Source organism: Neolamprologus multifasciatus, chromosome 15 (genome assembly GCF_963576455.1).
Source record: "Neolamprologus multifasciatus chromosome 15, fNeoMul1.2, whole genome shotgun sequence".
In the NCBI taxonomy this organism is placed as follows: domain Eukaryota; kingdom Metazoa; phylum Chordata; class Actinopteri; order Cichliformes; family Cichlidae; genus Neolamprologus; species Neolamprologus multifasciatus.
The window spans coordinates 756,707-780,975 of NC_140453.1; the positions used below are offsets into that span (position 1 = coordinate 756,707).

The 24,269-nt window shown below is 43.2% G+C and overlaps 2 protein-coding genes across 2 annotated transcripts; one reads left to right on the plus strand and one right to left on the minus strand.

Moving 5' to 3' along the window:
* Nucleotides 1–1,995: 1,995 nt before the first annotated feature.
* hnrnpub (heterogeneous nuclear ribonucleoprotein Ub) lies at nt 1,996–10,154 on the plus strand. The gene is made up of 14 exons (XM_085132052.1): nt 1,996–2,616; nt 3,843–3,957; nt 5,718–5,797; nt 6,379–6,518; nt 6,634–6,733; nt 7,187–7,299; nt 7,488–7,751; nt 7,837–7,956; nt 8,047–8,175; nt 8,254–8,422; nt 8,523–8,804; nt 8,883–9,154; nt 9,245–9,358; nt 9,440–10,154. Exons 1-14 carry the CDS (start codon nt 2,169–2,171, stop codon nt 9,488–9,490), a joined length of 2,397 nt encoding a protein of 798 aa, XP_084988178.1. The 5' UTR covers nt 1,996–2,168; the 3' UTR covers nt 9,491–10,154.
* Nucleotides 10,155–16,806: 6,652 nt separating this feature from the next.
* lft1 (lefty1) lies at nt 16,807–23,013 on the minus strand. Its single transcript, XM_085131858.1, has 4 exons — nt 19,034–23,013; nt 18,593–18,839; nt 18,218–18,457; nt 16,807–17,844 (listed from the first exon to the last, which is right to left on the minus strand). Exons 1-4 carry the CDS (start codon nt 19,482–19,484, stop codon nt 17,526–17,528), a joined length of 1,257 nt encoding a protein of 418 aa, XP_084987984.1. The 5' UTR covers nt 19,485–23,013; the 3' UTR covers nt 16,807–17,525.
* Nucleotides 23,014–24,269: the final 1,256 nt, after the last annotated feature.

The following is a 24,269-nucleotide window of genomic DNA, read 5'->3' on the forward strand; positions in this document are numbered from 1 at the left end:
ATTTTGGCAAATCCAACACTGAACCAGCTTCACGAAACTTATCAAGCAGTTTGCTGACTGTAGCGCGGGAGATGGGTGGTCTCGTAGGGTGAAATCTGCTGCAATGACCCGGTTACTGCGTTCACCAGATATCAACACGATTTCGATCCGCTCCTCACGTGTTAACCTCTTCGACATGTCAATGGCTGTGAACAAAGAGAAACTTGTAAATAACTCACGAAAGAATAAAGTTACGTTGAAACCAAGCACACCATTGTTTTTCTTGTGACATTACCAATAAGTTTGATGTGTCACATGACCCTCTTCCTATTGAAAAAACAAAAGTTGTATCCAAGATGGCCGACTTCCACATGGCCACCATGGTCACCACCCATCTTGAGGAGTTTGCCCCCTCACATATACTAATGTGCCACAAACAGGACTTTAATGTCACCAACCATTCCCATTTTATTATGGTGTATCCATATAAACAGCCCACCCTGTATTAATAATGAGCGTCTCCATCTCAACTGCTCAAATGTCAACACAAACTACCTTTTTAAATGTAACCAATCAGGTTAGAAACCCAAGGACTAGAAAAGCTATTTCCCTCTGGAAGATCCAGAAGGACAATTGTTTTGAAGTGTTATTTGCATGAACTTTAATTTCACTGATCACCAGGATCTAAAAAGCTGTATGTGCAAAAACTAAAGTTTTTCAGTCGTACAGTCATGACTTTTCCAGATGACCGATGTGCACAATTCTGAAAACTACAAAATACAGTTACAGTAATTTTGTTATTTTTCATTAATTTTACATATAAATGTGTGTTGTGGTAGATATGGCATTGTGTGGCATTGTAAGCATTCAGCATTTGGGTATTTGCTCTTAGTTCTGGTATTGAAGGCGTGTTTAGTCTTGTTACGTTTTGTTATCTGGTCTCTGTTGGTGTTCAGTAGTGTTTAGATTCAAATCACTAAGTTAATCGAGCCTTCCCTGTATCCTGCTGTGTATTGTTCAGTCTTCTTATCTGTTTGTGATTCCTTGCTTAGTTGTTTCCTGTTTTATTTTGACAGCGGTTATTCTCCGTGTCTTATTTTGACTCATTAGGTTAATCCAGATACAATCTTCTAAACTAATTATTATTTGACTCGTAGGCACGATTTAGTTTTCTTTCATTTTGAAAAATATCAGTTTACCATTTATTAGTGATATTAACTGTAATGCCCTTCACAGTTTCACAATGCCAGGTATCAAAACAGAGGTATGTCATCTTACGTCCTTGGACTGAAAACAAAGAGATTTTAAAAGTTTACATGTGACTTTCTATCGCAAAAACATCTCAAATCTAAGGTAACTCCGATGACGTAACCAAGGCTGCGCTTTGCGGCCTCTGAAGCTCTTTATGTGAAATCAGTGTGCGCTGCTTTAAATGAGTTTAACAAAGAGTTGGCAAATCACCAAAGTGCTTTCCAGAAGAGTCCACGGAGTTATGTGTTGTTTAGAAGTGCATGGACATTTTCAGCATCAACTCTGAAAACTCTACAATTGACAGATATGACAAAAGGGAATTTTTAAACAGCTGTTTTCGTTACACGGGAGAGAGCGCGTATTCAGAAAGACGTGTCGGTGTAGTTAAACGATATCACATTTGTGCCTCTTCTTGGATTTTATAAAATTGAAAAAGGGGCGAGAAGAGAAAGATCTTTGTACTGCATTGTTTCTAGTTTACCGATATTGATTATTAGCGTTGCACATTAAGCAACATGTGTGCCTTCAATCTACTGTCCTGACCTGTCTTAAACTCACTACCTAGTTAAACAGCCCTCTGTAAAATGCGTTTTGTTAAAAAATGATAAACTTATTAATAACGTTCGCGCTCTTTACTAGAACTATCTTTTCGTGTACTATCTGTCCTGATTTTCCACAACAATGGTTTCTGAAAAGAACGTTTAGCTGCAGTGACAGATGGCCACAGGCTACATAACCAAGCTGCGCTTCTCTCTGGGCAGTTACGGTAGGAGACGACTCCTCCCCCACACAGCAGGCTCGCGCAGCTCTGTGCATGCAAAGGATTGGTTGTACAGCGGGTGCCGTTTGGCGCAGTTTTGAGCTACATCCGTTAACAAAGGGCGTCCATTTATTTATTTCCCGTCTTATTTTAGCGCGTTCGCCGTCAAACATTCACCATGAGCACAATTAACGTCAAAAAGCTTAAAGTTAACGAGCTCAAAGACGAGCTGAAAAAGCGTAATCTTTCGGACAAGGGGCTGAAGGCCGAGCTGATGGACCGCCTGCAGGCCGCGCTGGACGAGGAGGCCCTCGCTTCTCCGCAAGAGCAGGCAGCTGAGGCGGATGACGGTTTCGAGCAGGCCGCCGACCAAGAAGGTATGGCAGAGGAGGAAGAAGGAGAGGGGGAGGGAGAAGGCCCCATTGAAGAAAGCATGGAGGCCAACGAGGAGGAAGAGCCGGAGAGTGGTGGCGACGGCAATGGCGTTGGCGTGGACGAAGAAATGGGCGAGGGAGAAGAGGAAGGAGACGAGGACGATGAGATGGACCCCATGCTCAAGGGAGACGTGGACGACATGGAGAAAATAGATACGGAAGACGGTGAGCCGGGAGAGCAGGCTGCCGAGGGTGAGTCGACAGAATCGCTTATGTAAATGCGGCTGGTTGGATGTGTCGGGTTTTTTTGAGAAAGCGCTAGCGGTGAGGAAATTATTAAATTTGAATGCGCTACCGCACAGCAGAGCGTCCATGTTGAGAGAGAGAGAGCGTGACCTCACTACTAAGCTAGCCAGCGTTAGCACCGGTCTGCAGCTTGGTTAGCAATCGTGTCGTGACCTTAAGTAGCCACACTCCAGCCTACTAAAGATACCTTTAGCGTCACATTGAGAAACGTCGCCTAAAATTACTAAACCGACTCTATTAAGAAATCTGCTACCGAATTTAGCTTAGTCTGGATTTAAGTTTCGGTTTGGTTAGCGTGTTAGCTTGCCAGCTAGCGTCAGTTTCTTTGTGTCTGTTGTGCAGCGCCAACTAGCTGTTCAACCGGTTAGCTAATTCAGAGGTTCCCGTTGTTCCAGCTGGGGGCGTTGGAGAACATTTGCTTTCACATCCCATTTTAGAATGGATCGACGTGAAAACACAATGTTAGAAATGGCCACTGCAGTGGACTGTCTTGCCACCCTTTCCGCCTTAATTGTACTGACATCGTGTTTTAGGGTCGTGGCGTTTGCCTTTAAAGGTTGCCGGGAACATCTGAATTAGCTAATCCCAAGATGTGCTGAGAAAAAGAAGGGCGCCGCACTGCTTGTTTAGGTAGGACGTGGGTAGTTTTTTTCCGTGTTTTTTATAGATAGCGTTGGATGGTCATAGAAATTATGAATCTAGGCAATTCAGTGCAATGTCTCGGGGAGGGGGTGTAAATCAAGGTCTAAGTAGGCTTTCCCGTTTCCCTGCATGATGCATTTGTCCCTGGCAGCAGTAGATTTGCCCTCCTTTTAAATAGAAATAGATTTGTATCAAAAGCAGTATCTTTTAAGCCTTTTACTGCAGGATAGTAACACTTTACTTATTAGAGACTTGTTTATCCAGCCCCATTCACAATGTTTATACGGGCCAGCTTATATTGTAATTACTACCTGGTCTTTCAAAGCTGTTACAGTTTCCACAGTATGATTGTCTTGTTTTAAGTGTAACGATGAGGTGTTTCCTCCAAGTAACCTTAATACAAATGATAATGGTCGACACACAATGTAACTAATGAACGGGCTTTGTGGGCCAGAACCCCACTGCCAGTCCGACCTCTCTCTCCCAGAAAAAGGAGCACCTCATTCTATATCTTTGTTCTATTTTCAAAGGGGATGCGGACAAAGACACGAATGCTGATCAGAAGAATAAGAAGGGTGTTAAGAGACGCCGGGAGGAACATGGAAGGGGCTACTTTGAATTTATTGAAGAGAACAAATACAGCTGGTAAGGATGGGACAGAGCGAAAATGGCCTTCAGCATCCCTGAAGCGCCATCTATAGCTTTGTTGAATTGTATTGGCTTTAAGTGCCAATGCACATAACTAGCAAGAGGAAAACCCTCATTTTTTTCAAGTATTATACTACTTGTAACATTATTTTCACACACATGCTTTGAGGGTCATCCCTGACTACTTAAAGAACCTTACCATTTACCTTTTTACAGTGCCCACTCACACTGTTTCTTTAATCGACTGCATTCTGTAGCAGAAGTGCATCTATCAAGTCTCTATGAATTCTCACACCTGTTCCTTATGCCAAGTACTGTTTTGGAAAGCCTGTTGTGTCCCCAAGGTGAAACAAGGCTGCTCAAAGGGGAACCCAGAGCAACGTAGCAGATGTGCAATTTTCAGTGGATGATGGGTGGGTGGGGAGAAACTAGCTCGGATTTGTGGAAGAAGGGGTCCACTGCCGCAGGGTAGCAAAAAAAAGAAAAGAAAGAAAGCCTCCAACGTCTGTTTGGAACGTCCACGGAGAAGCTCGCTATTGACCGTCCATCGTTACGCCTCGCAGTGGTCTATTCTTTTTTTTCGTTTTGTTTTTTATTTCACTGGTTGTATGATGTCGAAATGCTATTTCTGTCTCATGTATCATGTCCTGTGTGTGTCTGTTTTCATGGTGTGGGTGTGTGTGCATTTGCAAGGTTCTTTCTACCCCTGCTAGGTGACATCATGCATGGGGTGTGTGTGTGTCCTGGTCAGTGTTTTGTTTTCATTGCGATGTCGATGCACTGAGGATCAACAGCCATATAATGGAATAACTTTTTAAAATTATTATTTTGGGAGAACCCTCGTCATGAATGTTTAGGCCAGGGCGGCAGAACTATTAGCACACCGAAGTATTGCTGCTCCATCACTTTTCTCTGAACAGCCAACTGCTTTAGTGCAAGCGTCCATTTTTTTTCCAAATGTCCAGTATTTGCCTTTTCACCCCCAGTTAAACCTTCAGAGCTTAGCTCTAAGTTCCACCTCAGGCACTGTTTTGTCCACCAGCACCGTAAATCTCCCCACGGCAGCTGTTTGTACGGCATTCTGGGCTCTTTGGGGACAGTTGTGACACATCGAGCTGTAGATAAGGAGTGATGAGCCCCGCGGTGGTTTCCTTCTCCTAAATGATTAGGAGTTGCACCATAGTTGGATGATGTCAGGTGAAGTGATGCTAAAGCATCATCCTTAATATTTAGAGATTCCTGAACTACAGAGTTGGTAAGTTGCTGTAGTTTTGACTACACTGATTTCTCTTAAAACATGCTTTCAATGTATTCTGCTTAGCGACACAGTCAAAAGTTAGTGGTGACCTTTTCATGTAGAAGTCAACACGGGGAGGTTAAATATAACTTGCCCCATATCAGTTCTGGAGGCACAAACACGCACTTATCTGACAGTGGAGAGGTCTGCTTATAGTTTATCACTGTGACTCTCACATAGCCTTGCATACTAGAACAGGTGGACGTGCTTCTCTCTGTGTATCTTTCACATTTTAGATTTCGCTGGATTCTGCAAGGTAAGTGTCTGCTGAGGCCTACAATACAGCCAACATCCAGAAAGTCTGGAGGCTCGCTCAGTTATTTGCTTTCCCCTCTGTCTGTTTCTTCTCTTCTGTCTACCTAAAATATTCTTCACCAAGTGGTACCCAAGGCATCTATATTTTCCATGCAGTTAAAGTGACGCAAACCTTCTTATACTGACTCTTGGTATCTGTTTGCAGTGCCTCGTCCAAGTCACCTGTTCCCCCGTTGGAGGAAGAAGACGAAGATAACGATGACACAAAAGTCTGCCTGGATAGCTGTATGTTTGCTACTTTTGTACAGGATGTTTTTTAGACTGTCAGCTTCCTTCTGTAAACGACTCCTTAGAAACAGAAGTGAGCTTGTTCTAATGGACAAATGTAGACATGTTTTTGAAGTATTGCATTATATTTGATTAACTTCAATGTCACATTTTCAGCATAACATGGCAGCCACACGCCGCCTCAGCTTTCTTACGCGTTGCTCTGAGTTGTGGCGTTGCCAGGTAACGCTGGCACGGCCCATATGCCTGTGTTCATTTCCTAAAGTCTTATAAATGGGCCAGTTGTCTTCTCCGTGGTGGTTGTAGTATTCACAGTATTGTCCTGAAGCACGACCTGTACATCAGTGCTGATGTAGTCATCAAAATGTTTGGGTTTTTCCTCCCCAGATGTTGAGTTAACCACCAGCCGTGTGGTTAGTAAAACGAGTGTTACTTTACCTGACTCGTTTTACTGCTACCTACTAATGACGGCAGCAGAGGTGATCTAGCGGACCAGTCCCTCCATCCTCAGGATGTACAAATGTGTACCGTCTTGTCCAAGAGTCATGTCTCAATTTGTACTGTTTCTGCCCGTTTAGACAACTCTGACCTGCACTTTAAGGTGTCGCGGGACCGCTACAGCGCCTCGTCTCTCACAATGGAGAGCTTTGCTTACCTGTGGTCCGGGGGAAAGGCTACATACGGCGTGAACAAAGGCAAAGCCTGCTTTGAGATGAAGGTACGGTAATGATGCTCACGTCTTGCACAAATCTCTGAATGCTGTTTGTGCTGAAGGCACACTAGTCTCAGCGAGGTCAGTGGAAACGAGTGGAAACGCTTTTCTGTGTGTGCAGATCACTGAGAAGATTCCAGTGAAGCATATTTCCAGCAAGAACATGGAGATTCATGACGTCCAAGTCGGATGGTCCCTGGAAACGGGCACGCTGCTGCTGGGTCAGTGCAATGCCACAACTCTGTAAACACCACACTGACTCAGTGTAACTTTCCATTTCACTCATTTCACAGTGCATTCCCAGGATCACTGGATGTACTTTAATGTTTTGGCCTCTGTATATTTAAGACTGTCAGCATCTTAGGACAGCAGCTGTTTGCTGTGACTCATACAGGCTGAACACCGCTGGGTTAAACATTTACATCAGTTCAGCCCATCAGATGCTGAACTTTGTATTAAAACACAAACAAACTGTACTGCGTGTATCCATTTACATGAAGGTCGTGTCTCTAGGGGTCCCTCTGGTGGCCAGTTGGCTTCATGACACGTCTGTACAAAATGGCTTCAGCTCTGGCTGCGTCACAGCAGCACTGCGTGGCCTCGTGCCAGCCAAACGATTCACACACCAGCTCCACTCTGTGTCTTAATCCAGAGATGTTATGTTGTGTGTTTAGGTGAGGAAGAGCATTCCTATGCCTACTCCGGAAAAGCCAAGAAAACCACCAACTGTGTGACCGAGGAGTTTGGAGAGACCTACGAGGAGAATGATGTCATCTGCTGTCTTATTGTAAGATATGAGATGGTTTTAAATTTCCCCCTTTGTGTGCAGATAAACTGTAAGAATAGTAGGAAGAGGCAAAGAGCGTTAAACAGACTCATGAGAGTATTAGTTTGACACGTTTGTCTTTTTTCCTTCCTGCTGAGGCAAATGTCTTTGTTACACACTAAAACTGGAGTGTTGCTCTATTCATGCAGGACTTTGACGGTGAAGAGGTGGTGCTGTCCTACTCCAAGAACGGAGGTGAGCCGGCTGTCGCTTTCCAAGTCGGCAAGGCCTCCCTGAACGGCCAGGCCCTTTTCCCTCACGTCATCTGCCGAAACTGCGCTGTGGAGTTCAACTTTGGCCAGCTTGAGACGCCATATTTCCCCCAGCCGCAGGGCTACACCTTCCTGCAGCAGATTCCTGTCAGTGATCGAGTCCGTGCACTCAAAGGGCCGCAGACCAAGGCTGACTGTGAGGTGAGTATAAGAGTTTTGGAGCGTGGTAACGCTGCGGTATCAGAAGTTCTCCATATAGTGATCTCAATTTCCTCTCGTTGTCCAGATCATAGTGATGGTTGGTCTGCCGGGCTCAGGGAAGACCACGTGGGTGAATAAGCATATCCAGGAGAACCCTGGGAAGTACTACATCCTGGGCAGTGACACGATTGTGGAGAAGATGATGGTCAGTACTCAGACCAACGCTACAGCGTCCCACAAATAGTTGCTGCTTCTCCCTGTTGGTAGAAAAATGCTCGTTTCTTCTTCCGTGCAGATCGGCAGCATGAAGCGTCAGTCCAAGGACATCACAAAGTTGACCGCCATTTCCCAGCGTGCACCGCTCTTCTTGGGAAAATTCATTGAGATTGCTGCTCGCAAGAAGAGGAACTACATCCTGGACCATGTAAGTGTTTCTTGCTGAGTGTGGTCACAGCCATGTGTTTGATGATCGATCAAACGAGCCTCTTCTTTGTCTTTGCAGACCAACCTGTCTGCTCCGGGCCAGAAGAGGAAGATGTGTTTGTTCGCCGGCTTCCAACGCAAGGTTGTGGTCGTCTGCCCGTCTGATGAAGACTACAAGCAGAGAGTCCAGAAGAAAGTTGAGACTGATGGCAAGGAAGTGCCTGAGCATGCTTTACTCAAAATGAAAGGTAAAAGCATTAACGTCGTCTTTACCCTGTTACAGTCCATCACACACTTGGGCAGCAGCTGTTTCTTATTGGATCCCTGATCGTTTCCGCTCCATTACAGGCTTCTTCTCTCTGCCCGAGGAGGGCGAGAGCTTCAATGAGGTCATCTACGCCGAGCTGCAGAAAGACGATGCTGCCAAGCTCCTGGAGCAGTACAAAGAGGAAAGCAAGACGGCTCTGCCTGCCGAGAAAAAGCCCAACCAGGGGAGCACGACGCCTAAACAGCGCGGCGGACAGCGCGGCGCTGGACGTGGAGGCAAAAACCAGTTTTCCCGTGGTGGCGGGCCGGGGCAGAGAGGTGGCAGCCGTGGAGGCTTCCAGAACAGAGGCAACTTCAGAGGAGGTGGGATTGATGGGTGGGAAATGAATGCTCTTTAACAGCACAGTTGATGCTCAAGCCTTTACCCTGGTCTGTCTGCAGCTCCCGGGCCTCGCGGGGGTTTCAACCGCCCTCCTCGCGGCTTTCTGCCGCCCCCAGCCTTCAGGGGAGGATTCCCCAATCGTGGAAACTTTAACCGAGGTGGCGGCCCCATTCCTAGCCTGGGTGGATCCCCCAGGGGCGGCCCGATGAGGGGCAACATGGGACACAGAGGAGGACCCATGAGCAGAGGCGGTCCAGTGAACAGAGGGAACATGAGCAGAGGAGGCGGAGCTAGCATGGGTCGTGGTGGAAACAGGGGCCACCCCCATCAGGTTGGTTTCAGAATGACTCCTAATCAAATTATTGCTCCTCTGACGTCCGATGATGCATAATCACCTTTTTTTTCTTTGTTTTTCCTGCAGTTTCAGCAGAGAGGGGGGGGCCGCGGCAACTTTGGCAACAAGAACAGCAACTATGGAGGCAACAGGAATGGCATGGATAAAGCCCAGGCCTTCAACCAGAGCTGGCAGCAAGGGGTCAGTGTTTCAATCTGCCGTTGTAGTTGTTACACGTGAATTATGGGATTGATCAGAGTGTTGATGTTCTGTTCTGTGCAGTTCTGGAACCAGAAGCCCTGGAGCCAGCAGTACCAGCCTGGATATTACTGAGACATTTGTTCTAACGGACTGGTGGGCGACACCGGGATCCACCGCTAGCCACGGAACATCATCCACTCCAACGTTTGCTTACTTTCCTTTAGAGCCCACTTTTACTAATCGTAAAACTCACGACTGATAACGAGACTAAAGCTGAACGGAGCGACGACATTCCATCAGAGGAGACCAGGCAGCACGACTGAAGCTTTATATATCGTCACAGATGTACACAGTGTGGGTTCATCCTCATTCAGCCATCTTTTGTTGTTGTTGTATATTTTACCCTCCTCCACCTTTTTAAATGCTTTTAAAAACGATGTTTGTAATTTCAGGAACCAGAAACGATTAGTCAGCCCAGCAGGCTTTGATTTTCTTTTTTCAGGGTTGTGCATTTTATCTGTGCTGTGGTTTGTTTTCTTTTTCTTTTTGTATTACAAATTGTAAATATTTTTTTTTAATGCGTAGTTTGCATAAAGGTTTAAGGAACGTGATGATTTGAATGGAACTGGCTTCTCCACAGGAAGCGTTGGTAGCTGGTTAGCCTGTACCTGTCTTTAGCGTCACTGTCAAACAGCCCGACTGAAGCAGTGAAACTACAGCTTTTCTTTTGTTCCCACTATCAATCCTGTAACATAAACTCCATAGAGCTACAATAAACACATCGTTGGCTTTTTTACATTCTTCTCGGCTCGTGATTTTTGATTTGCTTCAAAGGTGTGTAAATGACCTTTGAACGGGCCGTGGCCTGGTTTGCTATCAGCCCTGCTAAACACCTCATTAGTTAATAAATAACCTCAAGTGTCTTGTCTTTGATATGTTGTTCCCGGTCCTTCAGCTGTTCAGTACTTTTAATTTGAAAACGTGTTTTGGCCAAGCCATTTTTAAGGATAGAAGGAAGCCATGTTGGTCACATTCTGCTTTTTAAAAACATTAAAGTTCGAGCACTGACGTCGCTTCATTCTCAGGAGGTTTTGTTTCCTAGATCGTCTTGATTAACGGTTCCTTTTAGTGCAGTAGACTTCTGAGAAATGCCGCGCGCTGACCAGTTACAAACGTCTCCACGGTAACGACTTCCCTTTTCTTCCTTGTGCTGGTGATTCGTGTGAACCTCGCTCTTTCAGTTTTGATGGTGCCAGTTTAGCACAGAAAGTGGTTTATAAAAGGCCGGATTGCTCATTTTCACCAGCAAACCTAGAAAGGGCTGCACAGTTTGACAACCATCCGCCTGAACCGACCTTTCACCTCTGACGCCGTCGTTTTGGTTTTTGCTCTGGTGTTTGTTGGTGACTGTGCGGCCCAGCAATAACGGCAGCTCCACATATACTGTTCCTCCACGTCAACCCGGATTATGTTTGACACTAGATTGACTTTTTTAAAGTTACACTAGATCTGATCAACAGTTTCTTTAGATTTTGTTTCGTTTGCCCGTCTTATTTAATAAACGTGTAAATACTAAATGCATCACTAATCCAGCCATGCACGAATGTTCATGAATTAATAAATGTTGTGATAAAGAAAGTATTAGTTTGCCGCGTACTGCTGTGTGATGAACTATTTAAATGTGGAGAGTTTGTGACCTTTTTTATTATACTGGATACATAACATCTAGCAGAATGCAAGCTTTGGGTTTACCGTATAATCTATAATACAACAGACACTATATTTTTATCGCTTTGTGTTGCAGGTTGTATATCAGGTCTTTTATTAAACCAACAGTGCAAAAGCTCTGAGCTTTTTCAGATTTGTTGTCTTTTCTATCTGACAGTTTTTAATATTTGTGTTTGAAGAATTGGGATTGTAATTTTTTTTTGTCTCTATTAAAGTTAAAGAAGCTGGTGTGCAGTGAGCGTGTGTTTTGTTACAGTTCCTGTAAAATGTTTCCATGTTTCTTTGGAGATAAAGGTAAAAAAATCCCCGCTCGCGCCTGCGGACGGTCTATCCTTCAAGCTCGGGTCCTCTGCCAGAGGCCTGGGAGCCTGAGGGTCCCGCAGCATCTCAGCTGTTCCCAGGACTGCGCTCTTCTGGACAGAGATCTCCGATGTTGTTCCCGGGATCTGCTGGAGCCACCATACCTCAGATTATTGTAATGCCTTGTTTACCAGCTTGGACAAATCATGTCTTTCTCGCCTCCAAGCTGTGCGGCCAGGCTACTAAGACCTTCTAGCAAGCGAGCTCACATCACTCCTATTTTATGTTCTTTTCTTTGGCTCCCAACAGATTTTAGAATTTGTTTTAAAATCCTTGTTTTAACTTACAGAGCACTAAATGGCCCCAGATTATTTATCCAAGATTCTTTTAAAATTCACTGCTGCTCATTGTCTCCGCTCAGAGTTCGTTGGTTCGCGTACACGACTGAAGACGAAAGGGGGCGGAGCCTTTCAGTCTGTGGTTTACGTTTGGTTGACTCTGTGGAAACTTTATTGTTTAAACAGGCCTTCTGTTAATCAACCCTTTATATTGTCTATTTTATTACTTAATGTTTTCTTTATTTTAACCTTTGTGTGCAGCGCTTTGTGACCGCCTGTCTACGAAAAGCACTTAAGAAATAAACCCAACTTACTTCACCCTCCACATCTTCTTGAGCTTCTCGTGTTCCTTCCTTCTGATGTTGCTGTCATTGGGAACCGCTACATCGATCACTACGGCCGTCTTCTTCTGCTTGTCTACCACCATTTGTCTGTCAGGTATTCACTGAGCACACGGTTGGTTGGGGCAACCTTAGTGATGTATTCGTGAATGTTTGTTGTCTCATCCTGGACTGTGGTGCTGACACTCACCAGTCCCCGGCCTCCTTCCTTCACTCAGCGTACAGCCTCAGGGTGCTGGACTTGGGGTGAAACCCTCCATGCACGGTCAGGAGCTTCTATCTCCTCCTTCAGCCAGCTTATTACCCCAGCTGGGTACCTGATCACGGGCAGGGTGTAGGGGTTGATGGCCCGGATCTTGTTCTTCCCGTTCAGCTGACTCCTCAGGACTTGCCTGACCCTCTGCAGGTACTTGGTGGTTGCAGCTTTTCTGGTGACTACACTTCTCCAGCTCGAACGACATCCTGATGTCATCGCTGTAGATCCAGGTGGTGTGGATCAGTGAATCGATGTCTCGTTCAGTCTTGGCATACAGCTTGATGTCATCCATGTACAGGAGGTGGCTGACAGCTGCTCCGTAGTCGGTATCTGTAGCCAGTCTGGTCACTGACCTCACTGAGGGGTTCAGGCCTATGCAGAGCAGCAGTGGGCACAGAGCGTCTCCTTGGTAGATCCCACACTTGATGGTGACTTGTGGGCTTGAATGTGGCCCAGTGTTGTCCACAACATCCCCATTGAGTTCCTGATGAAAGCTCTGCAACGATTCACAGCCTTGGCCAGCCGCTTGAAGAGGTACACCAGAGAGATCAAAAGCAGGAGAATAAACCAGCTGTTCTCCACAGAACCAGCAAAGGTGTCCTCTCAGTGGCAGGGGAACAATAAGAGAACAGCACCATCAAGGCTGGAGACAGAACAATACTGGAAGAGCATATATATATATATATATATATATATATATATATATATATATATATATATATATATATATATATATATATATATATATATATATATATATATATATATATATACACACACATATACATATATATACACACATATACATATACACACATATATATATATACACACACAGTGGGGCAAAAAAGTATTTAGTCAGCCACCGATTGTGCAAGTTCCCCCACTTAAAATGATGACAGAGGTCAGTAATTTACACCAGAGGTACACTTCAACTGTGAGAGACAGAATGTGAAAAAAAAATCCATGAATTCACATGGTAGGATTTGTAAAGAATTTATTCGTAAATCAGGGTGGAAAATAAGTATTTGGTCAATAACAAAAATACAACTCAATACTTTGTAACATAACCTTTGTTGGCAATAACAGAGGTCAAACGTTTACTATAGGTCTTTACCAGGTTTGCACACACAGTAGCTGGTATTTTGGCCCATTCCTCCATGCAGATCTTCTCAAGAGCAGTGATGTTTTGGGGCTGTCGCCGAGCAACACGGACTTTCAACTCCCGCCACAGATTTTCTATGGGGTTGAGGTCTGGAGACTGGCTAGGCCACTCCAGGACTTTCAAATGCTTCTTACGGAGCCACGCCTTTGTTGCCCGGGCGGTGTGTTTTGGATCATTGTCATGTTGGAAGACCCAGCCTCGTTTCATCTTCAAAGTTCTCACTGATGGAAGGAGGTTTTGGCTCAAAATCTCACGATACTTGGCCCCATTCATTCTGTCCTTAACACGGATCAGTCGTCCTGTCCCCTTGGCAGAAAAACAGCCCCATAGCATGATGTTTCCACCCCCATGCTTCACAGTAGGTATGGTGTTCTTGGGATGCAACTCAGTATTCTTCTTCCTCCAAACACGACGAGTTGAGTTTATACCAAAAAGTTCTACTTTGGTTTCATCTGACCACATGACATTCTCCCAATCCTCTGCTGTATCATCCATGTGCTCTCTGGCAAACTTCAGACAGGCCTGGACATGCACTGGCTTCAGCAGCGGAACACGTCTGGCACTGCGGGATTTGATTCCCTGCCGTTGTAGTGTGTTACTGATGGTGACCTTTGTTACTTTGGTCCCAGCTCTCTGCAGGTCATTCACCAGGTCCCCCCGTGTGGTTCTGGGATCTTTGCTCACCGTTCTCATGATCATTTTGACCCCACGGGATGAGATCTTGCGTGGAGCCCCAGATCGAGGGAGATTATCGGTGGTCTTGTATGTCTTCCATTTTCTGATGATTGCTCCCACAGTTGATTTTTTCACACCAAGCTGCTTGCCTATTGTAGATTCACTCTTCCCAGTCTGGTGCAGGTCTACAATTCTTTTCCTGGTGTCCTTCGAAAGCTCTTTGGTCTTGGCCATGGCGGAGTTTGGAGTCTGACTGGTTGAGGCTGTGGACAGGTGTCTTTTATACAGATGATGAGGTCAAACAGGTGCCATTCATACAGGTAACGAGTGGGGGACAGAAAAGCTTCTTACAGAAGACGTTACAGGTCTGTGAGAGCCAGGGATTTTCCTTGTTTGAGGTGACCAAATACTTATTTTCCACCCTGATTTACGAATAAATTCTTTACAAATCCTACCATGTGAATTCATGGATTTTTTTTCACATTCTGTCTCTCACAGTTGAAGTGTACCTCTGGTGCAAATTACTGACCTCTGTCATCATTTTAAGTGGGGGAACTTGCACAATCGGTGGCTGACTAAATACTTTTTTGCCCCACTGTATGTATACATATATATATATATATGTATACATATATATATATATGTATACATATATATATATATATATATATATATATATACATATACATATATATATATATATATATATATATATATATATATGTATACATATATATATATATGTATACATATATATATATATATATATATGTATACATATATATATATATATATATATATATGTATACATATATATATATATATATATGTATACATATATATATATGTATACATATATATATATATATGTATACATATATATATATATATGTATACATATATATATATATATATATATGTATACATATATATATATATGTATACATATATATATATATATATATATATATGTATACATATATATATATATATATGTATACATATATATATATATGTATACATATATATATATATATATATATATATGTATATATATATATATGTATATATATATATGTATACATATATATATATATATATATATGTATACATATATATATATATATATATATATATGTATATGTATATATATGTATACATATATATATATGTATACATATATATATATATACATATACATATATATATATATGTATACATATATATATGTATACATATATATATATATATATATACATATATATATATATATATATATGTATATATATATATATGTATACATATATATATATGTATACATATATATATATGTATACATATATATATATGTATACATATATATATATATATATATATGTATACATATATATATATATATGTATACATATATATATATATATATATATATATGTATACATATATATATATGTATACATATATATATATATATATATGTATACATATATATATATATATATATATATATGTAAACATATATATATATATATGTATACATATATATATATATGTTTACATATATATATATGTATATATATATATATATATATATATATATATATATATATATATATATATATATATATGTATATATATATATATATATATACATATATATATATATATATATATATATATATATATATATATATGTATATTTTGAATTGAATCAAATGATTAGGTCATTATCAGGTCTCTGGAGAACTTTAAGTCATGTTGAGGAGCTCATTTAGCCATTTAAATCAGCTGACACATCTAAAACCTGCGGGACACTGGGACCCTCAAGGCCTGGAGTTCCCCACCCCTGGGTTACACCAAAAGCTCCTGTTTTAGTGTAGGATGTACCTTTGTGCTGACAAAGTCTTCCCCGCTTCTTAGTGATTACAAGTAGGCAACATCTGCAAAACACGAGCGTCAGAAACTGCAAACCTCCAGCAAGACAAAAATCTCCCCCAGACTCACGAGAATGTGAGACCCTGCATCCATCATGGGTCTGACTTCATTCTGATATTTTCTTAAGAACAAGACAGTTTCTTCTTCTTTCACTTTAATATATTGTTGTGTGACTTTTCGCACAGCACTAATGACATGAAAGGAAAACATGCACCATCCACGTGTATGTGAATGTGAAAGGCAAGGTTAACCCACTGCTTACAATTACTTAGAACGACTCACAGTGTGAAACGTGTCTCCTTTCCTGTAAAGTTCACTGTATAAAATTACTTTTTTTTATGTAAAAGGTTGAATTGTTTCCCCCGTATCTACTGGGAAGGACTTTTAAGTAAATGTGGTTATGTCATCATTTAAAGTGACATTTAATTCCAGCAGAATGGCACCATTGGTGAAGGACCGCATCATAAAGCGCCACCAAATGTCCCGATAACTGCTGACTGAGTAATCCGGCCCAGAAAAAGACTGACAGAGGTAAGGCCGATACTGCATAAGTACTATTAAACTTACTGGGGCATTAAACATGTTTATATGCACATGTGAAGCATGTGTGGTCTTTCTGACATTCTGCTCTCTTTCCTCTACCACCCGTGTTTCCTTTTCTTTTCCTGCTGAGGTGCGTGATAGATATTCACTCAGACAGCTGCTTGTCTTGCAGCATGTTTACCCACATCAGCAGCATATTAGCGAATGACAAGACCTCCCAGTCAGACAGCAAACAGTGCATTAGCTATTGGCTCTGATTAGTAATGTTTGGGCCTCTAAGCCTGGTGTAAACGCACGAGGAGCCGCTTCATGTGAATAGACTTCATGTTTCTCTGTAAGCGCCCACGTAGCTCCTTCCCACTGCAAATAAAGCTCGTTTGACCTCCATGACAGTGTGGCCTCAGTGTAACAGGTGTTATAAGTCATTAGGCAAATTCTTTGCTCCGCATTACAACTTCCTATAAGTGCAAACAACAAGGCGAAAGACACAGGCAGCTGTATGTAACTACATTTGAATGTGATCATGAATGTGAATGGAGCCAGAGAGACAGCAGGGAGGAGGAGGAGCGACCAGCTGAGACAAAATATTTTAATTTTCTAAACATAAACTCGTTCATATTATTTACAGGTGGAAAATATAACACATCAAACAGAATTTGAACGACTCAACGCAGCTCGCACACATTCAAGTATAAAAACAGAAAAAAACAATATCAAAATGTACAAAATATATCAAAGTGCTTGTAGAGTTTAGGCAGGTGTGTGTGAAACTCCGGGTAAATGTCCTTTTAAATATAAAGTCTTAGGTGTGCATTAAATATATCAACACTTCATTGAAAACAACACCACGCGTGTACTCATCCCCCCCCCAGTCTGGATTCTCGTGACTTCACACTATCGAGATGTTGTCCAAAGTGCACGCGCACCTTTCTACGATCATATTGGGAAACTCAGCCACCTCTATCTCGGTGTAGTCCCCTTTCTTCACCAGGTACATGATGGGTAACGGCGCACTCTCGGACACCGTGCACCGCCGCTCGCCGTACCCGAAGTTGCGCTTGGGCTGCTTGCAGCCACCGGTGCACCTGAAAGCCTGGTACCCCGCCGGCTCAATGATCCAGTACTGCGTCCATGTCAGTGCGCGGAAGTTGATGAAGTACTCCTCTCTGCAGCAGCTGTCTTTGTTTTGGTTGCAGTCACCGCGAGAGCTGAGGACAGAAACAAGGAAAGTTAGCTGACAGCTGCTAGCATTAGCAGTGTTGCTGGGGTGGGATCAGGTGCCCCAAAAGCTGTCAAAGGCCCCAAATTTCTTAGCTACACCCCTGCTTGCTATGCAGTGGTCAGTTTATAGATTGATTTGTGTTTTCAGTGATATTACTTCAAATGACTTTGGATCATCCGTGATAGAGCGCATGCTGCTCTTCAGTAACAGTCTGTAATCTGCTGCTAGGTTTCTCTGAAGCACCTACGCCCCTTTGCCACCACGCAACACTTCTATTAACGAATGCAAATGCTGACAGGTAAAAGCAGCGCAGGGTTAATTGTCACACTGACACAATATCCTGTATTTCGCGCCCTTACCCGTACTCTTCCAGGTTGAGTGTGTAGAGGACGAGCTCGGGCTTCCCCAAGGTGTTGTCCGTCTGCTCCTGGGTGGTAAAGCGGACACTCTTGGCCATCTCTGCCGCATAACTGCCAGGTCTCTCGCCCTCGATCCACACCTCCAGGTGCATAGGTGTCTTCTGCTGTGTCTTGGACCAATAGTGCACCGCCTGCGTGACATCAAAGCTCTTCCAGCCTGTCTCGTGAATGGGGATCAACCTGTAAACGCGATGGGGGCAATTCATTAAAGTGAGCTCCGACTGATAACTAGAGAAGAATACCGCTGTCTTTTAATTAAGAGAGCAAGTTGATTGGGGGGGGGGGGGGGGGGGGGTAATTTAACGGATCCCTTACCGCGAATCTACCAGCGACGTCCGGTTGGATCCGTTGGGCAGCACCTCCACCCAGTAGACGCTGACCCTGGCGTTGCTGACGGGCCGGTGGCTCTTCCGCTCCACCGTGAATCGTTTGTGGTGAGAAGCCCGCTGGTAGAGCTTCAGCTCGGCCATGGTCACCTCACTATTATCCGGGATCCTCGCCTCCATGTCGAACATCACGCGTTGCCGAGTGGTGTCAGAGTAGACGTACTCCCCGGAAATATCTAAAACACAAACCATTCCCAGCTTTTGAGTCAATTTCGCCTCTTGCGAAGGTTAAAATGACTTTTTCATGAATATACACTGGTGCGTAAAAGTGCACAGGGTGTTGCAGCTATTATGCCCGTAAAATACTCTACAGCAAAAACTTATTTTGAATCTGCATGCTCCATTTGTTAAACATTTAAAACGTGCCTACCTGCAGTGCCGGGGATTCCTTTCAGGATGCCCGCAAGACTCGGCAAAGATCTGCGCCTCCTGCTGTGGTGCATCTTCAGCATGCTCGTGTACTTATTTCTTATATGCGCCGGAATCACCAGATTTTCCACATCCCTTTTATGGATTCTAGGAACTTCATCCATCCCAAGCTTCTGTAGCAGCGCGTCCTTCATATCCTGATGCGTAAAAGCCTTAACGAGACCGGAGAGAGCGGCGAAAAGGACACAAGCCCGAAGGAAATCCATGACGAGAGAGAGAGAGAAGGAAACTTCAGTGTGACAGACGGCAGCACAGCAGCGCAGGAGATACAGAGTGTGTCCCTCTGACACTCCTCGGGTCCTTATATTGTTGCGGGTCCTCCCCGTCTTTCGCACTTTGTCGATGGGGGCAGGGACCCTTATCAGAACAAAGGTGCGACAATACAGCCCCATCCTAAACAGGATATCTGAGTGGCCATACTTCAAACAGCAACAATTAAGACGTGAGGGCCATCCGTACTGCGGAGGTGTAATTTCACCGCAGTTATGTTTGATGTGGCCAGAAGGAGGATTTTTTTAAAATTCCGTTTCTTGCTGCGTATTTAAGTGACAAGACGATCACGTGATCTTTGTTTTATGCGCTTATATTTTGCTTTTACTTGATTTTGAAAGCCAAACTTGAAATCTGTGATGTTTCCCTTAAAAAGAAGAACACTGTGGAGAAGAAGAAACTTGTCGTATTTGAAGTGCTGAAGAGCTTTTTTGGTTACGTTGAATAAATGACCGTTGCTGTCTTTATCAGGACACTAATTTCTCTTAAATTGGAACACTGTCCTCCCACAGTGTGTCCTCTGCAGCTACATATGTGCCTCAGACAGACATTACTTGACCCTGTGAACCTGAAGTGCCCTCTCCTCCTTAGCACCCTTGTCTGCACACACACACACACACACACACACACACACACACACACACTGGTGTGTACATTCCACTGGACAATGTCAGCCTGGGCCCAGTCTGGCAGCAGTTTGTCACACGATGGGCTTAACTTCTGTCTGGATGGCTGCAGAACCTATTTTATCCAGCAAAAGGGTCTAAAACCACGCAGCATGTTCACCTTGAGTCTATAACAAGCAAGGGAGTGGGTGGGTGGGGGGGTCCATGGAGAGGGAGTGCAGGGCCTCGAGGGAGGAGGGGACGCTAAGGGATTAGATGTTTATTCGGACCCCTGTAAACCATTCTAGGTCCACTCCAGCAGATTAAAATTATTAGCCAAACAGACAGTTAATCCAGGGGCTGTATGAGAAAGGGAGTGTGTGTGGGGGGGGCAGGGGGTGGATGTGGATTGGGGCAGGCTCTTCACAAGTTGGTGATTATCTGATTCCATTGCGAGGATTTGCCTTGCCTTTTTTGTCACACAAACATTAGAAGAGGGTTGCTCTCGCTGGCTGCCCAGCAGCTCCAGGCTCTGCTTGTGTATTGGCCGTGTTTGCTTAGAGATGTCAGACAGACTGAAGGAGCACACAGGAAGAGCAAATGACAGATGACTGCCAGACCCGCTTGTAGCAGCTCGAGAGGTTGCATCTGCCCAGTAAAGACAAATTATTAATTAGTGGCAGAGCCCCAGTAGCACATGACGCGGTGCACATGTTGTAATCTCTGAAATGCATTTACTCGAACATACAGGCTGGAAACGGGCTCGGCTACGTGTGTGCAAAGGTAAAGTACGTGTAAGTGTGCAGAGGGATAATAAACAAATAGATGTGATCCATCCTGTTTATTTCAGTTATACTAAAAATGTGCGTCTGTGTCGGGATCCTGCAGCTGGTTGTAAATCAGCATCAGAAGCCTTTGGCAGGGTTGGTGTGCGCCTGTGTTTGTGTTGCTGACTTTGATGAAGGTCATGTTTGCAGCTCGGTTTGATTTTATGCTTAAAAATGTTCTTTTTGTGCACTTTTTCATTATTATATATGTATGTGTGGTATTTGTCACACTGTGAGAGCTCATAGCTTCAGAATGGCACTGTGGTGTAATGATACAGTACAAACGTGTGCACGCTCATGCACCGCATCACCTCCTTTAGTTTTTCTTTTGCTTTATTCTAAACTCTAAAAAATTCAGTTTATTTAATAAAAAAGAAACTCGCTTAATTTTAGTTCATTCTAACAACATCAGGCTTTGGTTTCATAATATTTAATATGTATATATATATATTGTCTTTTTGGTTGGGACATTTGATGTCTGTGGCATTCTTACAACCCAATTAGTGGAAACAACATTAGTCACCAGACACTTTGTTCATTTTATTCATTTAAATGATGAGACTCATTAATTAGGCTTTAATCAACAATCTAAAGAGCCCATGTTCACCCCTAACTACATGTTGTTAACTCTTTGAGGTCTCAGTGAGGATTACAAGTAACCCCGACTAACCTGAACTCAGCTTAGACTCCAATAGTCCAACATCATTTTGGCTTCTCTGGCATTAAAAACTATTTGAAATTGTTTGTTTCCCCAAAATATGAAATGCTTTCTTGTTTTCTTCAAAGATTACAGCTGCGATTAAATTAAAAATAAAAAGTATGCCCAAAATGCTGACTTAAAGTAATTTGATTACATGTACCTGCATGTTCCATGCCATTGGATAAATATACATTCAGTTTGTGCCAGGCATAGTTTCCTCAACAATTCATTATTTTAATAAACAAACCTTATATAGACATATTTTTTTATTTCAGTTACATTTTAATCAAAAAATGTAATTCATGTTTATCAGGATCTTTTTCTTAGTGTCGGGTTACGACTCATCACAGACTGTTACAGGGATCTTGAAAATAAAACATGCACACTGATGTATACTGTTACTTCTGTTTTCCTTCAAACCAAAGGAAGGATAAAGCTGCTCAGATATGCTAATGATAATAATCAGAGCATCCTCCATAACAAAGAGCACAGGTGAGGTCCAAACCTGCAGACTGTCTGTGGGCAGCAGACATGTAAATTCCAAGCAAACCTTGTCCAGTGCAGCCAGATGCCAGTCTAAGCTGCTGCTCTCCACAGCCCTCTGCTGCCCTCTCTGCCTCACATTACAACCCCTAATTTGGGAAATTAAGATGGCCTTTGTGTGATATTTCTCAGTCCTCCTTCCTTCCCATGACGCTCAGAGACGAGCTGCCTAGTTCAAAGCCGCATCTCATACACTCATAGGTGCCATTTCTTTTCAATCAAAGGCCCAACGAGCTCCTTCAATCCACAACGCAGGTGTTAATGAGTATCCGCCCATTTGCATTCAAAAGCTGTCCAATTTATGGGTCAATCGTTCCATTTGCGCAGCATCAGACCTCCGTGTTTCTGCTGTGAATGCGTACACAGGAAGAGGGCAGAGGCGCAGTTTGGTTTGCGCATTATGTTGTAGCATCTCATTATTACGCGTCTCCTGGGGAACGAGGCGGAGCTGCTGCATGCTCCAAAAAGTCAATATTGAACTTGTGTTGGTGGTCACGGCAAAAGCCCCCATTATGATGCGCTCGAGCATTGTCGATCACTGCTGCTGGCCGCCTTATCTCCACGCCAAATATTTGGAGAAATGAGCCGCACTAGTTTGCACATTAATGGTCCACAGCAGCTCTTCTCTTTCAGCTCCCGCAGACGCGTCTGGATCTGAAGCTGGCTGCCAATAATCATCGATCAGTCCGTGACAAAGACGGAGCGCCAGACCCGTGCAGGGCTGTGGACAAACCGCAGGACTGTTTAATTGCATTTCGCGCAGCTAATGACGGATCAGTCAGCGCAGACATGCGCGTTGACCCGCTGCAGACAAATGGGATCAGACACGTTTAATTAGGATTATCAATACATATTTTCATTGGCTTTGAATTCATCGACAGGCTGCAGTTGTGATGGACTGAAGCGATGAATGTACGCGGCTCCAACCTCGGCTGGGAAATATTTCAAAATCAACCTGATGAGGGAAAATCTCACCAAGAAATTGTGCAACTTACAACAAGGCTCGTGGCTTTCAGTTGCTGCGCTGAAACGGTTTGTACAGCAGAGGACGCCATGCGCAAGCGCGTAGAGGCTTTAAAGGAAGCTTCCAGCCCGAAACCCCCATTTGCGCTGTGTGATAATCATGACGACGTTAAATAGAAGCAGGATCGACACTTGGATTGATCATCGAGGAAATAAATATATGAATAAATGTACAGTTAGATTCTTTATTACACTTATTGCTTTGTTCTAATTAGACCACTTCTGACATCTGAGGTGAACATGACCGCTGAATTGTTCATCGTGACTTTTAACAGGATACTTGCAGTGCTTAACAAATTTATTAACCTGCTTGTCAAAAAACAAGAAAAATATCTCATAAATCTGTCGAGCACTTGTTTAAAATGACCTTATTTATTTTATTAAGAGTAAATGTGAAAATTCATGGATAACAGCAATAATTGTAGTTTGGCATTAAAAACAGCATTTTGATTTAACACACTGGTCGATTATTACAGAAATATCAGAAATGACTTTGGTCATTGTGACACTTCAGAGCAGAGATGCAAACTCGTTTTACATGAAGGGCCACAGATAAGCCACAGTGACCTGGAGTGGGCTGGAGGAGTCAAACGAACCTTTCTGTGACATTTAACTACATTTAATCCCAGAGATATAGAACATAAAGAATTTCAACAGCAAACGTCAGTTTTTCTACATGAAACGTGTAAAATCACTGAAAACGATCATATTTATATAACATAGTTTTTGTTCATTCACAGAAAATGTTCTTTCCCCCCCAAAGTGTCCAAAGTACTCAGCGAAAAACAGGAAGTTGTCTGTCATTTATTTGTTTATCCATTACTGAAATACTTTGGTGTAGCATGAATGGCCATGCAGGAATCTTAGTCAGCAAAAAACGTCATAGAAAAGTTATAAATACAGTTTAAAGTCAAAAAATCATCGATCCTCGCAATCAAAGTCATCCAAAGTCGTCCCTGCAGTCGGATTGGAGGCTTTGGCGGGCAGATTCTGGCCCCCGGGCCCTATGTTTAACACCACTGATTTCAAGTAAATGTTGCATAAACCTTACATGTTCTAATAGATGTGTAAAGCACTGCACGCAGTGAGCAACCATCACTGTGACAAACTGTTTTACAGGATATTCATTCTTTCACCAAAATGACACCTGATTGATGCGAGGACATGAAGAGTCCGAGTGTCGACCAGGAAGGATTTCACATTTCTACG

Excerpts from the sequence above, each read along its gene's own strand:
- hnrnpub (XM_085132052.1), top strand. The coding sequence starts at position 2,169 with ATGAGCACAATTAACGTCAAAAAGCTTAAAGTTAACGAGCTCAAAGAC. Across the intron at positions 6,519-6,633 it reads AAGCCTGCTTTGAGATGAAG|ATCACTGAGAAGATTCCAGT; the intron begins GTACGGTAATGA and ends CTGTGTGTGCAG. Across the intron at positions 9,155-9,244 it reads ACAGGGGCCACCCCCATCAG|TTTCAGCAGAGAGGGGGGGG; the intron begins GTTGGTTTCAGA and ends TTTTTCCTGCAG.
- lft1 (XM_085131858.1), bottom strand. The coding sequence starts at position 19,484 with ATGGGGCTGTATTGTCGCACCTTTGTTCTGATAAGGGTCCCTGCCCCC. Across the intron at positions 18,840-19,033 it reads AGGAATCCCCGGCACTGCAG|ATATTTCCGGGGAGTACGTC; the intron begins GTAGGCACGTTT and ends TTTGTGTTTTAG. Across the intron at positions 18,458-18,592 it reads ACGTCGCTGGTAGATTCGCG|GTTGATCCCCATTCACGAGA; the intron begins GTAAGGGATCCG and ends TCGCGTTTACAG.